The following is a 24604-nucleotide window of genomic DNA, read 5'->3' as shown; positions in this document are numbered from 1 at the left end:
GGACAGAGATGTGATATTGCTCTGGTGTGTCTATACCTGTGCTTATCTTGCAGACAGTTGCCTTAAGGGCTGGTGTACTGGAGGTTGTTGGACTCAGAATCATCTGAGGGAAGATCTAAGGCCCTCTGGAAGCTCTGAAGATCCTCAGAGCTTCAAGAGCTACCCTGGCTTACCAGTAGTATCAGGGTAGAGCTGGAGATGTGCAATTTGGACTCTCCTAGCTAGGAGGCCAAACAGGCCATTCTGGTAGTCAATGCATCTGCATTGCACATCCTTAGGGGCCATGTTTGGATGTTTCTAGTAAGTATGCTCCTCCTTGCTAGAGTTCCCCTGTTAGTTTTGTTTCTCTGGAGAATCCTGATTAATACTAAAGATATTTTGGTACTGAGATTGGTTCTTGAGAAACAAAACCTAAAGGATGAGGTTTCTGAACTGGTTCTGGGGTTGGAATTAGTCACTTCCAATGAACAAGAGGGCACTGATACATAGTGTGCTGTCTTGGTGGGTGGAAACCCACACAAGAACTGGAAGAAATTGAATGGGGAGTCCTACTACATTTTCTAATAAAGTGGCAAGAATCCCTAGAGTATATGGGCAGTGCCTAGTGGAGGAGGACAGACCAATATGCCAGGTCCTTCATATTGATGTTTGTACTTAAGAACTTCATTCTTGTGAAATTGAAACTTAGCCTAATATTATATATTGCCTAAGAGTCACCTCCTGAAAGCCCCCATGTTGCTCAAATGTGGCCTCTCTCTAAGCCAAACAGTATATAAACTCACTACCTTCCCCCCAGTGTGGGACCTGACTCCCAGGGATGAGTGTCTCTGGCACTGAAGGATTATTACCACGTGCCATCTAGTGATGCATTTGGAAAAAGACCGTGACCAAAAGGGGGAAATATTAAATACAAATGAGTTTTTGGGCTAAGAGATTTCAAAATGAGTTGGGAGGTCATTCCAGAGGTTATGCTTATGCATTTCTAAGGAGGATCTCACTGACTGCAACAATAAACAGTGCCTCAAGTAGGGGGGCTCCTGAAAACTCTAGAGACACTATAGGCACGGCAGACAATCCCAGGAATTCAGCACCCTGTCAGTGGACCATACCTTGGAATATATGATAACCTATCCCCCCAATGTGTTGGAGTTAGACTCATCTATAATTTTCCCACACATGGCTCTTACGCTTTTATTTGAACCTATAATTAGCACTTTATCCATTAAATGTGTCCCAGAGACCTGAATCTCATCAGACTTGCAACCAACACCTACTCTCCAGTTCATCATACTTGCCCAGAACAACTAATAAAAGGATGATAATGGACAATGCCCACCCCAAAAAAACAGAGTATCTACAACTGCAAGCAAGACAGTACCATCCATTTGCCCCATGGGGTCTAAGCCCCCCACCTTTTTTTTAAAGATTTATTTATTTATTTCTCTCCTCTTTCCCCTCCACCCCAGTTGTCTGTTCTGTGTCTATTTGCTGTGTCTTCTTTGTCTGCTTCTGTTGTCAGCAGCACAGGAATCTGTGTTTCTTTTGGTTGTGTCATCTTGTTGTGTTAGCTCTCCATGTGTGTGGCACCATTCCGAGGCAGGCTGCACTTTCTTTCGCACTGGGTGGCTCTCCTTAACGGGGTGCACTCCCATGTGTGGGGCTCCCCTACGTGGGGACACTCCTGCGTGGCAGGGCTCTCCTTGGGTGCATCAGCACTGTGCATGGGCCAGCTGCACACGGGGTCAAGGAGGCCCGGGGTTTGAACTGCAGACCTCCCATGTGGTAGACAGACACCCTAACCACTGGGCCAATTCCGCCGCCATAGGCCCCCTGTTAATCAGAAACAGAGTGGGCATCACCATCCCAAACTTCTCAAGATTTAGGGATGAACAAACTTAAGGGGAGAAGGTAACTATGAAATGATGTAGACATATTATTCTAGTAATGGAATATCTTGTAACATTGATATAAAGGCAATGGTCACCAGAGGTTCTGAGTGGAGGGAGAGAAGAGAATAGGTGTAACACTGGACATTTTGGGAATATTGGAACTGTTTCTGCATGACATTGTAATGACAGATACAGGCCATTATACATTGTCAAAACCTATAAAATTGTGTGGTACAAAGGGTAAACCATAAACTATAGACCATGGTTACTAGTAATGCTTCAATATGTGTTCACCAATTATAACAAATGTATCACACCAATGAAAAATGTTAAATGGGAAAAGTGTGGGAGAGGGGTAGGGTAGGGCATATTTTCAAGGTAACATTTATGTAATCTAAAGCTTCTTTTTTTTTTTTTTTTTTTTTTTTAATTTTTTTATTTTTTATTGACTTTGTAATAATATTACATTAAAAATATATATAAAAGCTTCTTTAAAAATTAAAGAAAAACAACTAACCAACCAAACAACCAAACCAAACCAACAAACAAAAAAGAGGGCACTGATAGTCCATGTCATGAACTGGTAATAGAAATTCACAAAATATCACCACTGAATACTCCTACTCAAATGCTTACAAGAGGTAAGGCTCTAGATGACAATATATCTGTGATAGAATGAATCATGTATCCCAACAAAAGACATGTTCTTAATCTGTGTTCCTTGGGTATGAACCCATTTGTAAATAGGTCCCTTTGAAGATGTATTATCAGTTAAAGTGTGGACTCATTTACAAATTGGATCTTCTGAGCCTGTTTAGGTGTGGCCAAACTGAACACCCAGTCAATTTCAGTTAGAAAGCAGCAGATAAGTTATCTCACCACGTCAAGTCAGAAGGACCAATTGAGTGGCCCACTGGGAAAATGGCATAGTGGCCAAGTGCATGGAGTAGGTCTGGGTGTGGTGAAGAGCCAGGCATGGTAGATGAGGGGCTTGTGCACCAAGCTTCCTAAGGTCCATGAGCACACTATGTTAGGGACTTTGAAACATTACTGCCCTCTGCTGCACAGGGACATGGAACCCATCACTACTGAGATTGGGGCTAGGCAGAGAGGAGTGAGATGAAGCCCAAGCAGTATTCTCATTACTGATGGGCCAGGGCAGTTTTCTGGCAGTGAAGCCATTCCAGCTCTGTCTGGCCATCTGAGCATGGAGGGGCTGGTCTCCCATAGCATGAGCACATCAGCCTCACTTGGTGGGGAGTGGGTGCCAGTGGTATGCAGCAAGAGTTCCTCTGCTCTGCTTGCGAGACCACTTCAGGTTTCATCTGACGATGTGGGTCTCAAGAAATCTTAAACTTTTCTGAAAATCAGGTATTTGGGAATGTGGCGTTGTCCAGGCCAACTTGCAGAGAACATCAGTGCTGATACTTTCCCTTTAGTGCATTTTTTGAAAACCACCTAACACTAGGCCTTCCCATTAATATCCTGGTTTTCTTTGGGATTTCCTTTTCCTATATTGTGTTCCATTTTGGTGGAACAGTAGAGCAAGGTGTCCTTCCTTCCTTTTAAGAAAGCTAGAGATCTAAAATTGACTGAGGTGATGACAACACAACTCTGGAATGAATAATAGAGCCACTGATGTACATGTTGAATGGATTGTACAAAGTATGGGACTGTATAACACAATGAATCCTGTGGTGGAAGATGGACTGTGGTCAACAAAAAATTATGAAAACATTTTCTCAAGAAATATAACAAGTATATAATACTAATACAGGGTGATATTAACTGAGTGGGTTGGGGGAAAATATACCAAATGTAAGATACTGGCTATAGTTAGTAGTAATGTTTTGATGATGCTTTCATAGTTTTTAATAATTGTTTCAAAACAAGGCAAGGTGTTGGTGGTGGAGAATATAAAGCAGCCCTGTATAATGATATGTGTGCTTGTAAGTTCACAACTTATACTATATACACTTACTGTTTATGTATGAATGATGAATTTCAATTTTAAAGTTAATAAAAAAGAAAGCTAGAAAGATTTCTGAAGTCTTTGTGATACCAAAGCAGCCTTTCTCCCTCTTGGGGCTTTGAAACTTTGGCAGAATAATGTAAGCTTGGAAGAAATGGTTGGAGTTCATTTGGTAGGTGAGAAGATAAGGCAATTTTTACTCCAGAGATCTTCTAAATCTGGTTCTGGTTAGTACCTAGCCTGTTTCTCAAAGACTTTCCTTAAATCCCTTGAGCTTCCTCATATCTTTTCAATTATCTTTTTTACTTACGTTTATAAGAGCAGGTTTCTGTGGCTTACAACCAAACTACCTCAATAATGAGACCCACGGAGCCAAACACTCCCATTCTAATTGTAATGTAGCAAACATAACTCTGGCCTTTAAGGAATGATCCCCTCAATGAAGCTGACATCGTATTTCACACATTTTGAGGGGCAAGCCTCTCATGTTCAGGAGAGGGGGTTGCTGATTTATCATTCATTCCTGGAGAAGTGGGAAATGAATAAAACATTCTGCTGTCCTGCCAAAAAAGCTCCCAAATTCGCTAGAATCATTCAGGAATCTCTTTGGGAAGGGTGGATAGGACTGGTTATGTCCCTGCAGGTGGTGACTGTAAGCATAAGCCAGTAGCTTCAGCGTTGTCAGCTGGGCCATGATAGACAGCCAACTGTCCCACGAATTTTGTGTTTTCTTCCCTGCAGAGGTAAAGAGTGGAATTGACCAGACTCCATCCATTAGGCCGAGGTAGATCCTAGGCAGTGTTGAAACCATCCACACATACTTTGATGATGGGGGGCGCAGTTCTTCCAGGGATTGGACTTAATAAGACTGGGGGCTTGGACTCAGTGGGTTTCAGAGGCTGAAGGAGCAAGCAAAGGACTAAAATTTCAAGGATAAATGAAAAGGAACACCAAAAGTAGGTATAGAAATCTCAGCATAGGAATTTGGCCAGAGATAAAAGCTAATATAAGTCAGGAACAGTGAAATAGGAGGGAGCCATCCCTTCATTAGTGACTGACCAGAACATCCATTTGCAACTTATTTTTACAAGTTAGTTCATCTCTAATGCATGGGGGGTGGGGGAAGGAGGGAGGGGAGTACAGGGTAAGGAACAGAGCACAAGAGAGAGAGAGAGACAGAGAGAGAGAGAGAGAGAGAGAGAGAGAGAGAGAGAGAGAGAGATTGGGTGACTCTTTGGCAACACAGACCCCTGTACAGGAAGCTGTCTGTGCAATAGCCTTGTGGCCCTTTGCCATTTGTAAACAGCTTAGGAGTGTAGTAAGCTGGAAGCTGACATACCAATCAGCTCTGTGGCTTCGGGAACTCTCGAAATCATTCTGGGCCTGTTTCATCTTCTGAGAAATAGGGATAACAATGTCTCCTCCACCTACTTTGTAGGGTTATTATGAAGAACAAATAAATTATAAGAATGCTTTGAGAAAGCTGTAAATGCTGCATAAACCTAAGAGCATTGTCAGGATCCTTGCTTCTAAATTGGAAAAATAACACTTTTTATTTGCCACTTTCCTCAGCAGAGGTCAAAGTCTTCACACAGCATTATTTTCTGGACAGAAACAGACACTTTTCACAGACCTCTACTAGGAAATCAATCGAAGAAACTAGCAAACTTTTCCACAAGATATTTTTATTCTCAGCAATAAGCTAATGCACTGACTCCTTGCAGCAATTATTGTGACTTTTAAAGAAAACTGCTCTTGGGTTTGTATGTCATGGCTTTTCTGGTGGCTGTTACACAGTCCCTCAAATGAGCCATGTAGTCAGCTCTATAGCACAGAGATATTGGGGACTGTGTTCAGTAGAGGTAGCCATTGCGAATCATGGTTTGTTATTGATGCTGCTTGGATTTGATCTTGTAAATGGATTTATTCCGGAGTCTAGTTCTAGTGTTGGAAGTACCTTCCTTGCGTGGTCCCTCTGGAAAACAAAAAACAAAAAATCATGAGTACTGTAGTAGTAATATATTTACTGAGAGTTAAAAGTTACTGTATTAGTCAGCCAAAAGGGGTGCTGATGCAAAGTAGCAGAAATCTGTTGGTTTTATAAAGGGTGTTTATATGGGGTAGAAGCTATAGTTACAAGGCCCTAAAGAGTCCAACTCCAGGTACCTGTAACAGGTACTTTCTCACCCAAAATCATTTGCAACATGTTGAAGCAAGATGGCAGGCAATGTCCATGAGGGTTCAGCCTTCCCTCTTCCCCTTAAGGCTCTGTGGTGCCAGTTTCTTCTAATCTCAGCTGTAGGCTCACCTAAGTCTCATCTCTCTTCCTGGGGCTCGTTTCTTTCCAGGCTCAGCTACTCTGATCTCTTCACAAGGTTAGTTGTAGACTAGCAGGCTCATCTCTCTTCCTAGGGCCTCTGCTGTGTCTAATAAGCTGTCTCTCTTCTTCTGTGTATCTTCTGTTTGTCTACTACTGTGTGTCTGGTTTATCAGCCCACCAAGGGGATGGGGACTCAACACTGAGTTGCACTCTAATGACGTGGTTGAATCAAAGCCCTAATCTTAACATAATTTAATCAGATGACTCAGCTGAATCTAATATAATCAAAGGATTTTCATGCCCAGAGAAACAGACCAGTTTACAAACATAATCTATATTTCTCTTTGGAATTCATAAATAATATCAAACTGCCACAGTTAATTTTAACTTTACAGAACAATAAAAAAAATTCCATTCTGTACAGTAACCCCCTAAGCTACATATCGGCTAAGTGTCAAAACTTTGACTGTAATTTGGTTAATGGGTTTCAAAATAGCATTTTTTCCAAAGTTTAAATGCTGTAGTGCTCCAGAAGCAGGGGATCGTGTGATACAAGAGAGAAGAGAAAGAGTAAGAACATATCCTAAGCTTGGTAAAAAAATTTTCAAGTAGAGTTAGTCTTCCAATCCTCCCAATTCCATTCTTGTACCCCTCTTCTGTCTGCTGGTCCTTTTCTCCAGGCTCCTGCACATAGGCTCTGCATAAACCTTACTCATCGTTAGGATGAATGCAGGGGACCTCCAGCCATTGAGCCTGCTCTCTTGGGGTGTGTTTCTAAAGTGACTGCATCATGCCAAGCTTCCCAGTTTGAATCCTTCAGACTGGCTGCTGCCCTCTTCATCCCATATCCAGTCACTTTGTTCACACTCTTGCATTAGTTTTAATATACACTCCCCAAACTTGATAGTAGGTCCTACTGAGATCAGAGACTCAGCCATATTCATCTCTGTAAAGTCCCTTCTCAATTCCTTTTTCTACTTACAGCCTGGAGCAACATGATTTGCTAAAATGAAAAATCCTGACAATAGGACAAAAATAAATACATCTCCTTTACTCTGGTGCCTGCTTTAGCTCAGCATTCACAAGGACCCCTTCTTTACTGTAATATAACTTTCCAATCCTTCACTATACAACTCTCAGGAAAAAAAAAAAGATCTCACTACACTAACTCTTATGAATATGGCAATGTCAGATTGCTACAACGGTGTCTGCATTTTTAAAGGGGCTCCCTGATAACCTTAAGGAACATCTAAATTATGGGCTTTCAGAAGAAAATGTTGAGATCACCCATGGAGTGTGAGGACTGCCTGCCTTAGAAGCCAGCTCCCCTGAGCTTTCCAAGGCTTCTCTCCTTTGCTTCTTAGCCCACTGGCATGATTCTGATGAGGTGTCTGGAAGGAGGCAGAAGAAGACTTTTTGTTTATACAGGTTATTTTTTTGTAGGTTGGAGACTAACTGTATATAGCTATCTTCTACCTTAAATTATTAAAACTTCTCAGTTCTTGATTTAACCCGATCTCCAAGATCTTCATAATGATGGACAAAACTAAAGCCCGTCATTCCATATTGAGGCAACCACACAGAGGGTTTCTGTATGATTTGCATATTTTTCTGTAATCCAGAAAAAGTCTAGTTTTCAAATGATCAGGATAAACATTCATCCTGAATGTGAGTTGATGAAATAAAAATTAATGAAAACTATTTCACGTACATTCGAACCCGGAACTAAAGAATTGACATATTTGTAATAAATAACATTTTCATCAGTTCAGAGTAGACAGGATGAAGAAAATAAGTTCAGATTCTTCCTCTAAACAGTGTTGATACCCCAATATGTGGAGTGGGGACTGTAATAACTTTGCTGGTTTGCTGGGGGTAGGTGGAGATAGGGGTTACAGAGGAAAACAAAGTAGATAGCTTCCCAGTACTCTCCCTCACACTAGGAATTTTCATGGGAACAGTCCAAGGTTGAAGATGAAACCAAACATTTAAAAATAGCCTTTGATGTTGAGAACATTGAGCACTGCTTTAGGGCAGATTACAGCACTAATTAGAGAGAAGAAAATGTAGAGCTCATCCTTTCCTGTAGAATAAAGAAAGTAGATTATTTCTATCATTTAGAATCTAACAAATACCAAAAAATAGAATAAAGACAAAATTTCCCATGAGTCTTCACTACTCAGAGACAATGTCTGTCAATATTCAGGTATATTTATTTCTGGTCTTTTTTCTAGACTTAAAAATTTTGTCATATCCTGCTTCTTGCCCTTGATATTTTAACACTTGCTGTTTTGCACTTGATAACTTCCCATGTCAGTACAAACTCCTTATAAACATGATTTTAATAGCTGTATAACATTCAAGTGTGTTAATTTAGCATAATTTATTTAATTTTTCTTCATGATTGGACAGGTAGGTTGCTTCTATAGTTTCCTATTATATACACTGATATAAGGGATTTTTTGTCTTTAGGATTATTTCTTAGTGTATAAGGGTTTTTCCTGAATTTAGGATTATTTCCTTAGACTAAATTCTCAAGAGTGAAAATACTGGGCCAAAATATACGCATACTTTAAGGCATATTCATATATATTATCAAATTATTTTCTATAAGGGTTATATCTGTAATAATATCATCTGTAAAAGTAACAACTTTGCCAATTCTGGCCAGCATGGTGTTTTTTCATTTTTAAAAAACCTTTGCCACTTTCATAAGTAAAAATAGTATTTTGTGTTAGTTTATTATTCCATAATTGTTAGCCACTTGGTTTTCCTTTGGGTGAGTTGTCTGAATGAGACAGTTAATAAAGTTAAATGTATGTGCATTCCTATGAGAAGGATAAACTGTTAGAGCATCAGTAAAGATATTGATGCTCTTCTAAAATATTTGTGGCTCCATTCAGTTTTCTTTAATAAATACAACCTAAATAAAGCAAAAAGAGAAAGCAAGCCTCACCTTTCTTTAGAGATTTGGAGGTACTTGCTGTTGGCTTGACTTCTTCCTCTTCCTCTTCTTCTTCTTTATCTTCCTTTTCATCTTTTTCTTTTTCTTCATCATTTTCTCCTTCTCTTCCTCCTTCAGCATCCTTCTTTGTAGACTTAATGTATAAGTTCTCTAGTTCTTTCTCCAGTTCTTTATTTTTTATTAGGGTATAATGAAGTTTCTCATTTGTATCATCAAACTTCTCTTCTGCCTGTCTGGCTCTGTTTTCAACCTCTCTGATTCAGCAAAGCCCAGAGAAATACAACAAAATGGAAAGGATTGAAAAATATCTGATACAGAAACTCATTGTCTAAAAAAGGCAGTGAGATTGATGAACATATCCAAAGGATACAGATAAAGGAAGAAGCAGCATCAACAATTTACCAAGAATTGGGGGCCTAGGAGCTACTCCAGGTGCTAACAATGGAGTTGCAGTCATGTTGTGATTTAAGAATACAACATAATTATCATTTCTAAGTGAAATCTCATTTTTGGATACCTGGAATTCTCCTTCAATAGTCAGGACACCCTTTTTCAGGAGTTAATTTTGGCTTCTTTTAAATGATGTGATCCGACAACTAAATCCAATAGGGCCCATTTCCCAGTGCCTTTAAAACCATATTTTAGAATCAAGAAAACTAGTTTGAGATGTGCTTCTTAATTACTAGAGATATGTTATATGCTTATATATCTATGCTTTTCCTTGGTATCCTGAACTATCTTAACTACATCAATCTTCCTACCCTTCGGGATATGTAACATTCTTTCCCATGCACAGTAGAAAGTGCTATTTATTTCCCTAAATCATGTCTTATAAACCACTCCTGACTCCCGCCACTCACCCCCTCCGCTCTCCCTGCCCCCCCCAACTCTGATTTCCTCCATTTCTACTGTGGGCAAGGATAGATGTTCCTACTAGGTCAGTATGGTTCACCGTCTGTAGCAGATTTGGGTTATTCATCCCACTAGTAAGGATGGAGGAATCAAAAGAGCCAAAGGTAAGTTGGGAAGTATGGATTTTCCAGCCAAGCCTGCAGGCCAGCTATCTTCATCCTCTTACCATCGTGGTGCCTCATACTTACAGTAACTTCTCCTGCATATGTTCAATTATAGCCATTGCTTCAAGATATTTATTCTTTTGGGCCATTGTATCTTGATCAACTGATTCTCTCTGACAAAGGAAATATATGAATGACCTGAGAGTCCCAGCAGTTAACACCCTACTTCTTCAGGATGTTCTGTATTTAGCAGGTGATTAAGCATACCCTTAACAGCAAAAAAGAATAGGGATTGCCTGTAGCCAATAGCATACCAGTTTCCAAATTATCCATGCTATAGGCAGATGTAAATTTGATGAGATGTAAAGAAGCAGCAGGGAGAATAATAACAGCAAAAAGAAAAAAGGTTGAGTCGTAAAGAAGTAGCCGGGAGAATAATAACAGCAAAAAGAAGAAAAGGTTTAAAAATAAAGAGAAGGGTAAACATGTTTCTCTAATAAATCAAGTTGATGACCCATAAAATTAACCCATATTTGTCTTATTAATAATTTACTTCACTAAACACTTAACATTGCAAAATCTAATATCTTTAATCTAAATTCTAGAAGGAACTTCATAAATAACAGTTGAAGGTATGAATCTTGCCAGGCAGCAAAAATCTGAAAAAAAAAACCTCTTATTTATTTTGACTCTAGACAGATTCCTGAAAACAAAATAAGATGAGAGAAGAAATTTAGATGACAGAAATTTTAAGCACATGTTTGTGAATATTATATTTTCCCAGACCTGTATATTTTAAAAATCTCATTTATTCATTTTTTCCCAACCAGAGGCAAGTATATTATAGATGGAAAGGGAGATTTAAGAAGGTAGTCAGCCTGTCACAATCATAGATTGATCTAGTGGGCTAAAGCAAAACCCTTATTAACCACCCCATCCTCAATCACACTTTCCAACATGCTACTTTACCTTTTTTTCAAAGATAAACAGAGAAACGAAATTGTAAATATTTTCACTTTTCCTCTTGCTCTTTTACTCTCTCCCTTCTTATTTTCCCAGTTAAATATTTTCCCCTTTTGTTTGTGCTGCTCCTGTCTTGGCTAATTTGTGCATCGGGTAAATGCTAGCTAACCTCTGAACCAAGAGCATATGATGTGGTTGCGCCAGTACAGTGCCTGCTAACATATTCTTTGAATTCAAAAAAGGTATTCAGAGCAGAACTGGAATGCCACACAAGGGTTACAGACTTATTAAACAATTATTAACTATAGGTGGGACCTGAGATAAGCCAGGGTTATACCCTGTTAACTCTGTAAATTGAGCTTTCTGACTCTTCATTCATTCATTCAATATATATATTTACAATGTGTAAGGAAAACATTCCTTTGTTTTGATACTGGCAAGTGCAGATTAATGCTTTGTGGTCCATTTAATTCCTACAATAGGAAATTTCCATGGCCTGAAACGCTGGATGTTGGATTTTTAGCCTTAGAACATCCTCTATGGATGCCTGGTAGCAACCGCCCATGAACCACTCATATATTGATGCAGATGTCTCAAAGCTAATCACAGCATCTGTCTTGGGTCTGCTCCTCATTCTCTTAATCTTCTCTGGCTTTTATACTCTTTGTCCCCACTGCATGATGGAGAGAGGCATGGATATCACATGACTCTTAGAAGCAATTGCATCAGACCCTCCTTGCTTATACCTTTGAGTCTGTTATAGCTTTGAACTGGTCTCTGCCTGACTCCAGTTCTGCCATTGGTTTTTTTTTTCATTGATCTTCCTGGGGTTTGACCCAATTCACTGGCTTAGTACTGCCTCGGGGAGGATATAGCTCTAGGCCTAGCTCTTTGGGATCCAGTTCTCAGCACTGAACTCATCAGGTATAGTGTTCCTATCAGATTTGGCATATTTTTGGGGAACCACCCATTCCAAGGGTCCTTCCCTGTTGCTGTTATAAAATCAGCAAATTAGTCATGCTCTTCAATACCTATGCCAGGGGTACATGGTATTGTGGGAAGAAAACATAGACCTCTAAGGACCTCCTTCAGCCCAAATGGCAGAAGGGAGGGAAGAATGTCTAATCTTGTGTTGAAAATACTGCCGATACTCCAAGCGAGCCCCTTCTCTCCCTTCCAAAGGAGTTCACAAGTTCCCCTAGCTTCTTTATACACTTGCAACTTTTTATGGACAGCCAGAACCCATGGTTTGAAGGTGAAAAAGTGTTTCGAATGTCTTGCTTTTTAGGGTGGCTGAGCAGTAGACAACCCTTACTCATGCAGCCAAGTGATAGCACTTAGAGTTTGCAGAGAGCCTGAGCATTTTTGGTAGCCTTAGGGAGAGATTGCTGAATTTATTTATACCATAGCACCAGCAGTCAGCTGAAATGTTACAGAATTGGTTTGCCCTACAAGGAAATGTTGGGATCATTTTGAACTCAGAGAGGGCCACAAGGGGGTGCTGTGCAACAGGCATCACATTTGTAGGCAGAGCAGCCTTCCCGTGGTAGGGTAGAGGCAAAGCTAATGCTACTTAAAGAGATGGCCCGGTTCACCAGTGAATCAGTCACAGCACCAGATTGGGAAGTTGTGCCTGTATCATGCATGACAGGCCATTTTTCATGGGTGTCTGCTTTGAGTATAATCCACAGGAATTACCATAAAACCCAAACTCCTTACTAATCGATGAGAGTTTGGGATAATGGATGGTCCAGAACCCTACTCTTGGGACGCTAGGGCATCAGGTAATAATCTAAATGAGACTCTGGTTTAGCAGGCCAAGTAATTAGCTTGCCTGACCTGGTGGTGACTTACCATCGTTTCTGTTGAGATTTCATATCTCAACCCCTAAAAAATCCAATACTGGAATCATTAGAGGGAGGCACTGAGAGTAACTGGAATTCTCCATTACCCAAGGCCCTAGCTTCCTAGTGGTCTGGGGTTATTTCTCACTAGAAACCAAGGACCCAGTTATCTCATGAGCTCTCCTGTCCTACAACTCAGCTCCTGGGCCACAGCAAGTAATATTTGCAGACCATAAGTCTTCTGATTCCCTTTCTCCTTCTCTCCCCTTCCTTTCTTTTTTTCTTCCTTCCCTATTCTCAACCAAAGGTACCATCTCCTGAGGGTTTTGTTTTTAGAGAAGGAATGAGACTGCCAAAGAGGTCTGGTGCCTTGGATGTATATCCCTGCTTAACTCTTACATCTTTGTTTCAAAATCTTAGTGACTGACATATTTACATATCACCTTTAAAACTTGTTTTAAAAAAAACAAAAACAACAAAACAAAACAAAAAACTTGTTAAAAAAGCACCATTTGGGAAGAATGTGTTTGTGTGAAGCAACTCACCCCCCTACCCATTCTCAGGCACCATCTCACCCCAAATTTTCCAGTTTCTGCCTGACTCCACACATAGTTTCTCTTAGTTCTTCATCCTAGGGTTGAATCTAGTTTCCTGCAATGTCCCTGCAATTTGCCTCTACTTTGAGCTTTGCTGGAAACTTAGTTATCTAGCTGCTAGCCACCATTACCCTCCCCACAACTCTCCACCTCTACACAGATATGCACACTGCTACATACTCAAATGAATCAGACCCCCTAACAGTTAAATAGTTCTTATTTTGGGGGTTGAGAAATTTGATGAAATCTCTGGATGCCCCACCACCACCACCACTGCACACAAACATACACATAAGAAAATGCACAGTATGAAGGTATACTCAAAATGTCACATATAATTTCAGGAGATTAATGGGGGAAAGGTCATCCATAGACTTCTAAGGTCAAGGCATCCTGTACTGAGACTCTATCATGATTCTAGAACTTTCTGTGGAAAGAGTTTTTAATCTGCTTTCCTGCTGATTTTCATAGGCACTCTCTAAAGGGCTCAGCTCAGATTCCAATTTCCCAACAAGTGTTGTGTTTAGAAGTATGTGCTTATTACAGCCCTCACTAAAATCTGCTGATTGAATATATTAAAATATGAAATATTGACCAAGGGATTGTTAAATTAAGGAAAGAATGAAATGCTGATTTTAAAATGAAATCTAAAGAAGTGAATGAGAAGTTTTTGTGAAGTTAAAGTGAGAAAATGAGAGTTCCCAGGGATAATGCTGGGGAATAAAAATCTGTAAAATATATTACTTAGGAGTCCTTGATCCTCCTGGAGGAGCTAAAATTTGTTACACCCATATCATTTTCACATAATGTTAAATAGTTTTAAAGTACATAGTTGGGTTTCAGGTACTTACCCAGGAAGATAATTCATCTCTTCCAAATAGAGGTTTGGAATGAATATTTTCATCAATTCCAATGACTCGTATGACTTTTTCTTGCTCTGTCGCTGTTGAAGGTTCCTGGGGGTATAGAAACATTAAGGACCTATTAGTGGGCTGATGTATGACACAGTTGTGCATCAAGCTGTCTGGTACCATATCTGAAACTTTAATTTTTTCCATTTGCTTTAATTATTCAGCTAGCATTTTTGAGAAATCATACATAGCAGACCCTGTGAGAAATTGGTGAGGGTGGAGGAGTGGGGACAAGAGGAAGTATTTGTAGGAAAAACAAAGCCTCAGAAACTCCCAGCACAATAGGAGGGAGAGACAACTAAATAAATAATTATGGTACAAGGTGATTACTGTTACCATAGAAGTGTGTTCCAAGGGCTGAGGGGACCCAGAGAAAGGTCCTGCATACTGCTGGATGGTCAGGGAAGTCTTCAGAGGGGAAATGACATTTGAAGGGTGAAAAGGAACTTATGAAATAGAAAACTGGAAAAAAAAATACAGTCCAGAGAGAATGTCCAGCATGTGCAAAGCCCTAGAGGCAGAGAGATCCCAGCATGTTTGGAGCCAGAGATTTGGTGCGTGGAAAGCACAAGATAATTGTGGCTGGCAGGGTTCAGATTGGGAAAGCCTGGTTTTCCATGCCAAGGTGTTTCAACTTTTCCTCACATCAGAACACAACAGAACCAACTGAGATGGAAAGTGTTAAAGCTGGTGGCAACATGGAAAATGGATTGGAGAAGGCATAGATCAGAAGCAGAAAGATGTAGTGGAAGACCTTAGCAGTAATCCAGGCCAAAGAAGAAAAATCCTGAAACAAGGCAACAGCAGGAGGAAGGAGGAGGATGTACTACAAATTTAAAAGACAGGATGGAATTTAGTGGTCAAATAATAATGGTTTCCATTTATTCTATGCCTTCTAGTTGCCAAGTACTGAGCCAGATACTTTGCATTTGGGCTCTCATTTCAATCCTCACGTTGATTCTAAAAGGTACTATTATTATCTCTGCATGACAAATGAGGAAACTGAGACTCAGAGGTTTTAAGTAATTTGTCACATGCCTCAAAATCCAGATTTGAACCCAAGTCTAGCTGACTCCAAGGCCTGTGCTCTTTCTTTTATTGTCTCTTGAGAAGGAGAGGGAGGGAGAGGACCTAAAAACTCTATGGTCCCTGAGGTGGAGGACAAGCTGGGTTGCAGGTACAGAGAATCGAAGTAGGAAACCAAGTAAAGGGTTTTAAGTAAAAACATAAAATTAAAAAAAAGGGAGAGGGAACATAACTGAAAATGGAAGACAATGCCAGAGGTGAGGAACCCAGGGTTCTAGAAGAGAAGAAGAATAAAGGCTGAAACAAAGCAAGGAGGAGCCTGGATAACTGGTTCAGAGAGAGTGGAAGGGCTCCCACTTTGCTTTAACGATAATTAGTTGCTGCATGCCTGGGTGGGTAAAGCTCACCAAAAGGCACAGGATGATAGCAGTCATCAACTTCTTCCTTGACCTTGCTTCTCTGCAAAGACCTGGGTCAAAGACTTCCCAGGGTTTATTCCCCAAAGTTTCATTCCTGAGCTGGAAGGTAGTTTCCCATGAGTTCTCCTGGGTCCATCCCTTTCCCATTGTGCCATGTCCTCCATACTCACCCCCCATCTTACCTATTAGGACCAACAATGAGAGTAAAAGCCAAGAGTCTGGGTGAGCCAGGCATAACAGGAAGTGGGGGAAGCTCATGCTGACAATCTCTAGGACCTTGAGTGAACTAAAAAAGTTGTAACATTTTTGGAAGGAAAGGGTGATGCAAACGTTTTCGGGAGTAGTTAATTGTTTTTCCAGGTCTAGTAGCTGTATGTAGGTTCTTTATGCCATTTCTTAGAACATCAGAAAGCATTCTGGGCAGACTGAGCTTCCTAGATGATGACAGTAGTTGTGGTGGCTCAGGGGAGTAGTGGGTATTGAAGCTGGAGTTAGTAGGGATTGCTGAATCCTGGGTGGAGGAACATAACAAGTTTGTATAAGCAAATTCTTCAGTCGAGAAGGAAGTAGTTTGCCTATATTGTTTTCAGCATGAAGTTATCCTTCCAGGAAATGATTGATGTACTCTGCTAAGAGACAGGTGAACACAGGTGAGAAGGACTTTAAATAGTGGTTCCAAGAATCACAATCTCTAGCAGGTCTCAGATGGAGACCAGATGGTAAAGTTGCTTGTGCATTTTGGCCTTTCCTCCCTTGGTTCTCTTTTCCCCAGGAAGAGAGATTGGAGTGTGTCAACTCTTCTCAGAAGATTATTCAATCCTGCCTTTCCCCCACCTTCCTTTCAACCAAGGCAGGAAGCTAGCCAGGCATCTTATTGTTAGGGGACCAGAACTAGGGTAGGCTATTCCAACCACGATGCCCAGAAGCCACAAGAGCCAAAGGGTAAATGTAAACTAAAGAATCCAGAAAGTACAGTGGGTAAGGCTGGGTAAACCAGATACAAATTTCAAATCCAAAGGATTCAAATACAGATGGGAGAAAGATCCAAAGGGAAAGACCTGTCAGAATTTGAAAGAAACTAGAACAAATATTGGGAATGAAATGGGGATGGACTTGTGAGGGCCACAAAGAGTTTGCTTTTAGTTAGCAACAGTTGCAGGTTGAGGTAGTTTAAAGTAAAGTACACGTTGGGATATTCCAAAAGAAAATGACAGTTTCAATAATGAAGGAGTTTTCATTATCTTCAATAATGAAGATCAGGTAAGATAATGTCTGAGAAATGCCTGTTTTACTAATGAGGACCTTGGTGATCTTCATGAGAGATGCTTTCATGAAGGGATGGAACAAAAAACAATTGCAGTGATTGAAAAGTAAAATGGGGTAAAGAGGGTAAGATAGTGAGTAACAATAAGTATTCTATATGTTTGTATTTTAAAGGAAGGGGGAAATAAGATGGTAGCTAGAGAGTAAGGATCGAAGATACAGGAAAAAGATAATAATCGATGACCCAGATTCTCTGATGGCAGAAGGAGATGAGACCCAGAATTTATTAAAAACATTAGTTGTAAACAGGAAGGAGGGAGGAATCCCTTCCCCTGAGACTGTGGGGGAAGGAGAGTCAGATATGTATGTAACAGATGTTTGTGAGTGATGCGGCAGGAAGCAAAGGGATTTCTAACTTATAGCCTCTGTATTTCCTAAAAATTAGAATTTACAATCAAATGCTGGGAGTGAGGGGTGAGTGGGTGGGGTAAACAAGTTGTGAAGAATTGTAAAGATTTGAAATAGCCCAATAGGAGAGGGACCCTTAGAATGGTTACTGAACAGAGCTAAGGTACAGCTGTGAAACACAATCTGAGCACCATGAACACTGATGACACCAACACATGACCATGTGGCCATTTAACTCTGCAGCGGAGTAGTAGGTTATATTGGTGAAGAGGGAGGGTTTTTCAGAGTAAAAGTAGGGGGAAATAATGGGGTTGTGGGGTTGGGAAATTGGGACAAAGGTGGCTGAAGTGATAATCATATGCAAAGCATATGGCACCTGGTAGCACTCAGTTATTGGTAATTATCACTGTATTTTCATTATTATTATTACAAATGCCCTATCAGGGATGGAGGTAGGTTAAGGGGAGGAAAGGCAAAGGTGGGAATGAGGAAGAAGGCAGCTCAGAATGGGAGCTGAAGAAGTACAGACATGAAGTTTAAACTATTATTTGAAAAATCTGGTGATAAAGGGGAAAAGAAACAACCTCTGGGTAAGAGGTAGATTGTGTCATTAATGAGAGTGTGGATATGAATTAGGCTAATGAGAAATGGCTAGATTTAGACAGAAAAACAGAAAACTCTTCTGAAAATAAAGTGAAGGAGGTTACTAAGTCTGCAGGTAGAGTTTAATCTGTATAAGGAAAGGAAGGGAGTTGAAAATCTTCACCCTAAATGACCTATTTCCAGGCAGTTCTCGGCAGATGACCTGTTTCTATTTTCCACAGTATCTATAGATATATTTTTTAAAAGATAAAGGGAAAGGAAAAAATAATAACTAAATAATCTCACTTCTTTTGCTCTTTCATCTTCCTTTTTCTCCTGAAGTTTCTTATCCTCCTCACTTTTTTCAACCTCTTTAAAATGTTGGTCTGTTTCTGGCTCAATGAATTCTTTTGCAAAGTCCTGCGAGATAAAACAATATTATACTTATAGTTTAGTGTATATAAATATTTTATCACTGTATTAGCAATCATTCACTGAAAAAAAATATGTAATGAGTACTAATTCTTCAACTGGGCACTGTGTTAGTGATAAGGATGCAATGGTAAATAAGGATGGTCTTCCCTTAAGAAGCTTAGAAACTGCTGGATGCTATAATGCTACGGATATATACCATCAGATGGAAGGAGCACCTAACCTAGACTTGTGTGGTGGATGAGGGTAAAAAGGGGAATTGATTTGTCAGGAAAGTTTCCTGGAGGATATAACATTTGGGTTTCTTCTTAAAGGATGAGTAAGAGAAAGATGATGGCATAAGGGTGTTCTATGCAGTGGGTGCTGTACAGATACGCACATGATTGGTTCTGAGAACAAAAGTTGTTTAGTGGGACAGAAACTTTGGGGGCAGATGGACAGGGACACACTCATAGAAAAAGGGTTACACTGTTAAGGCAGGAAGATTGGATTTTATCCTGAAGGCAACGAAGTACTAATAAATGGACTGATCTGTTTTACATTTTAAAACAATCACTCTAGAAATAGGAAAACAGGTTTAAAGGAGGTAGGGAGGAAGAGAAGGAATGAGAGAGAGGAGAGAAGGAAAAGAAACAAAGAGGAAATGAACTCCAAAGTGGCTGTAGTAATGAAGAAAATGGATAACTTTTAGTGATTGATGTGGGATGGTAAGGGAAAGGAAGCGTCTTGAATAACACCTAGTTTCTGGTTTAGGCACTAGATAGATGACAATGCAATTTAAAGTGATAAGAAATAAACTGGATATGCAGGCTGGAATGAGTTCAGATTAGACTGTGTGAGTCTGTGGTATCACTGAGACATCCACGTGGAAATATCCAGTAAGTAGCCACATATATGGATCTGGATTTTAGATGGAGGGATCTGAGCTAAAGATAGAGCTCTGACAGTTATTTGCACTTTGTTGAAGCTAAGAAAGTAAATTAGGTCACCAACGGAGAACTTTTGAAGCGACAAGAGGTAACAAGGCCTTAGGACAGGACACTAGTTACATTAAGGAAAAAAAGAGGAGCCTGCTAAGGATGTCAAAAGGAGTCTCAAAAGTATAAGGGCCCCAGGAGGGTCAAGACAGAAGTCATCAGAGTTAAAAACCTCAAAAGAGTTTACTCAACTATTAAGACTAAAATATGTCCTGTGGATGTTTATTGCAATAATGTTTATAAAAGCAAAGCCTGTAAATAAGCTCATAATCCACAATAGGAAAATAAATTACAGTATGAGTCATATAACAAATGCTTTATAGAAATTATAAATTACATTGTAGAAATATATATATATATGCTAGAGAAAAATATTCCTCATAATTTAGGGTACTTTTCCAAAATGAAAATCTGTTTATTTTCCAGATAATATGATTGCTATAATATATTTGAACCATATAGATTGTGAAGAATCCCAACTCTCAGAGGTAACAACTTTTATCAGTTTATTGAATATATTTCTAGACAGATTTATGCATAATACAAACATTTTAACATAAAATATGTTACAGTCTATAATCTGCTTTTCTCAATAACACAGCATGGGTTATTTTTATGTCACTTCATAAACATCTAATTAATCTGCACAGAATTCCCTCCTATGAATGCACCATAATTTAACCAATCCCTATAGATCAACATTTATATTGTTTCTATCTAGAATTTTTTCTATGAAAAATAATTCTGTAATTAACATCCTTATAAAAATATACCAATATTAGAACTATCAGATAGAATATAAAAGTTATATTTAATGTTTAAAATAACAAGGGATGAAAATATGTATAAAGAGCAAAAGATTAACAAATGATAAGATGTGAAAAAGAATCAAATAGAACTTGAGCCATTAAATTTTAAAACTTAATGAGATGATTTAAGAGCAGATTAGACTCAGCTGAAGAACAAATCATTGAACTGGAAGGTAAATCAGAAGAAATTATCTAGGATGCAATGCAGAAAGACAAAGAGAAAATGTGAAATAAGGTGAAAAGATATGGGAGATAGAGTCAATATACATCCATTCAGAATTGTAGAAGAAAGAGGAGATAGACTACAATTGAGGTGCTATTTGAAAAGATGCAGCTCTAGTGAAAGATACCAAACCAAACATTCATGAAACCAAGTGAATCCCAAGCAAAATTAAAAAAAAATGAAAATCCATGCACAGACACATCAGAGTGAAATGTTTTGGCCAAAGATGAAAAAAAAAAAAAAAAAAGATCTTAAAAGTAGCAAGAGAAGTATGTGTGAATGTGGTTGAAAGGGGAAGTTTTGGGTCATACATGTTGCTAGAAGGAAAGCTAGAGGATAAAATGAGGGACTGTCTAGCACAGTGAACTTCGTGGTGGCTGAGGATTGTGGTTAATAAGACAAATAAAGAATTTTCTTCCAGGAGCTATAATAAAAGACAACAAAGAGTATTGATGGTAGAGTGGTACATAAGGAAAAATGCACCTAATGCATATGTCTATGGAATATAAATGTATTCTTGTTGCCATAGGTTTGTTTTCTGAATAGATAGGGGCCCACATAATAGCTAACAAAATATTAAACTGTCCTTCTGGGGAAGTCTTGTTACTTTCTCAAGTAAGATGGCAAAAAACTCTGGAATATATAAGCCTTGTCTAATAAAAGAAAACAGGAAAGCAAGCCAAGTCCTTGATCTTAATGCTTGTACTTATGAAACTTACTCCTGTAATAATGAAACTAAGCCTAATTATAATTAATGCCTAAGAGTTACCTCCTGTTACTCAAATGTCACTCATTACATTCCTGCCGACTGAGACATGGCACCAAGAGGTTATTACCACGTTTTAATCAGAGATACATTTGGAAAAAGACCTTGATCAAAAGGGGGAAACAATAAATAAAACAGTTTTTATGACTAAGAGATTTCAAAGTGAATCAGGAGGTCCTTCCAGAGGTTAGGCTTATGTAAGATTCAGGCAGATTTCAAGAACTGCCACAGTAAACAAAGCCTCAAAGTGCTTTCAAGGGCTCTAGGGACATCTTGAGACCATAGGCAAGTCACTCAGTCTCATGAAATCAACACAACCTTGACAGGCCCTAACTAGGAATATATGAAAATCTGTTCCCCCAATATAACATACTTATACTCATTTACATTTCCCCTAATCATGATTCTTCTACTCCTTTTAGTTGAACCTATGATTTTCAATGCACCTATTAAATATATTTTTCAGAAACTTGAATCTTCAGATTTCATATGCCAGTTAAGCCCTGAAACCAAGCAGAGTGGCAGCCAACTCCTATTCTCGTTTTTCAGGCTTGCTCTGCACAACCAATAAAATGATGATGATGGACCAGTACTATTCCCAAAACAATGAGTATCTTCAATTGCAAGCAAAACAATTCCTTTCCTCTTCTCATAACATCAAAGTTCCCTCTCAACCTGAAGCAGTCAGGGTAGACATCATCCCCAATCACTCGAGATCGAGGAATGAACAAACATAAGGGTACAGTGTAACAGCAGGCCAAAGCAGATTTATTATCATTGTAGATATTATCTTATATCAATGGAGTAACTTATAACATTGTTATAAAAGATAAAAATAAAATAAATAAAAAATATATAGAAAGGGAAAAAAAAGAGAGAAGGATTAATTTCCAGAAAACTGGAAATTATGTCATTAATGTGCTGAGAGAAAATAGCATCACCCTAGAATTATATGCCTAATAAAATTTTTTTATAGAATGAGGGTGAAATAAAGACAATTATTTTAAATAAAGATTTATTAAATTTATTATAAAGACTTTTCAGAAAAACAAAAATTGAGTTTACTAACAGTACATCTTCAGTAAAGAAAATTCTAAAGTTCCAGGCAGGCAGCAGGAAAGTGACCCCATATGGAAGGTCAAGATATGTAAAGAAATAATGATCTAAGGAAATGAAAAATCAACTCCATGACAGAACATTCCTTAAAGGCAAATCACTAAAAGGCATTCCTGCCAAAGTCAGAAATAAGATAAGGAGGATTGCTGTCTCTGCTATTATTTAACATTGAATTGGAAGTATTATTCAATAGAATTAGATAATAAAATACAAATAAAGTACCAGAAATTGAAAGAGGTAAAATAATAATTTCAGGTGATTTAATTCAATATCTAGGGAACCCAAAAGAATCAATGGAAAAACTACTACAAATAATAAGACAATTCAGCAAAGTTGCAACATACAAAATGAAAACATAGAATCAATAACATATGGAAACAGTTGCCAGTTAGAGGATATAATTGAGGAAATCCCATTTAGCAAAAAATAAAATACCCAGACATTAACCTAAGAAGAAATGTACAAAATAAACAAACTACAACACCACTGAAAGACATAAAAGTAAACATCCCATATCCTATGTTCTTGGATAAGACAACCCAACATCATAAATACGTGTATTCTCTCTAAATTAATATATAAATTTCATGTCATTCAAGTTTTTAAAAAATCATATTTTTTTCTAGAGCTAGGCAAGTTGTTTTTATTTATATAAAATAAGTAAGAACAGTGATGAAACACCTGAAAAAGAAAATTAGTGTGGGGAGAGCTGGCCATACCAGATATTAAAATGTATTGTAAAGCCTCAGTAATTAATGTGTTAATGATCTATTAACAGACAGATCAATGGAAAGAGTAGAGTATCAATAAATAGACCTAAGTTGAATATGGTTGTTTTCAAATGTTAGAAATACTGTCATGTGAAAGATGAATTGGCCTTCCAAACTAGGTTGAAACTAGGACCAGTGGACTGAAAAAGCTACATGGATATTATATTAGGATTCATGTGTTATTAGAATTCATGCATTAGATAATTGGTTGAATTCAATAACCTTTAATAGCCCTTCTGTTCTATGATCATGTATAAGTTTCTAAAGATTCAATGTCAGTCAAGATAATTTTTGTGGTACTTCAATAAGTTTCTAAAACTATACTGTGGTTTAAGATTCATAATGTTGGTGAAGTTGTTCAGTGGTCAATTAAAAATAATTCTGGCAAAGATCTGGACATCGATATAAAACAAGCATTAGTTATAGGTACATTTAGAAGGGTGGTGTTTCTTCAGTGTTTAAATGTGAAAAAAAAATCCCACAAATGTGTAGCTAGAACCTTCCCTCCCATACCAAAAGCACTGACATATGTGCCATTAGAGCATACTTGCATATTTTATGGCTCTGATAGCAATGGGAACTTCTTCAGAGTTTACTGGGGGTAACTCCCTCAAAAAGAATGAATTGAAAAAAATTGTGATTGTAATTAAATACATGATATCCATTGATTGGGCATCCTTGGGAAACAGGTGGTAGTTAAAACTACAAGATTAACAGAGCAATGTGTAGGGTACAGAATGAGAAGTGAAAGCAAGCAAAGGGTAGAATATCAACATTTAAGATGCAGGCAGTATGGTTAATTAAAAAGAGGGTGACAAGAAAGAGTAGGAGGAAAATCAGGGAAGTTTTGTCTTGTGAGGAGATATTTTTAAAGGGAGTGAATATTTAAGAGTGTCAAATGCTATAGAGAAATCAGTTTGAATATGAGAAAGGACATACTTGGATCTGACAACTAGGAATCATTGGTGATCTACAGTAATTTTAGAATTTTAAGAATAGTGATTGTGATTGAGAGGAAAGAGACAAAGAAGTAAAACAAGATCAATACAGGGAGACAAGATCAGGGACATGTATTTAGGATGGGAGAAATAAGTATGTTTGTAGATTGATAAAATGGAACCATTAGAGAGGAAGAAGTTAAAGCTACAAAAGAGAGAACATTGGGTTGGGATTAAGTGCTCAAAGGAAGAAACAATCTTGGATAGGAAGACTGAGACTGTAGAGGAGGAGGGCAGGATGAGTGCTGAGGCAGATAAGTCTGAATATGTTAGAGAGCTCCCATATGAAAGTCATATTTTCCTTTATGAAATAGGAGGCAAAGTTATCTGCTAAGAGTG

At 38.5% G+C, this 24604-nt stretch overlaps 1 protein-coding gene across 1 annotated transcript in view; it reads right to left on the bottom strand.

Moving 5' to 3' along the window:
- Positions 1–5540: 5540 nt before the first annotated feature.
- The window catches only part of AXDND1 (axonemal dynein light chain domain containing 1), a 177363-nt gene continuing 158299 nt past the window's right edge, over positions 5541–24604 (bottom strand). Inside the window, exons 22-26 of the mRNA XM_058274806.2 lie at positions 18481–18594; positions 14417–14521; positions 10247–10335; positions 9138–9400; positions 5541–5836 (exon numbers count right to left, since the gene is read on the bottom strand). Coding sequence (XP_058130789.1) covers positions 5748–5836; positions 9138–9400; positions 10247–10335; positions 14417–14521; positions 18481–18594 — 660 coding nt within the window. The 3' untranslated portion in view covers positions 5541–5747. The remainder of the gene's footprint in view (positions 5837–9137; positions 9401–10246; positions 10336–14416; positions 14522–18480; positions 18595–24604) is intronic.

Source organism: Dasypus novemcinctus, chromosome 13, assembly GCF_030445035.2.
Source record: "Dasypus novemcinctus isolate mDasNov1 chromosome 13, mDasNov1.1.hap2, whole genome shotgun sequence".
In the NCBI taxonomy this organism is placed as follows: domain Eukaryota; kingdom Metazoa; phylum Chordata; class Mammalia; order Cingulata; family Dasypodidae; genus Dasypus; species Dasypus novemcinctus.
The sequence above is the reverse complement of the archived record's forward strand: the minus strand, read 5'-3'. Positions and strand labels throughout refer to the sequence as shown.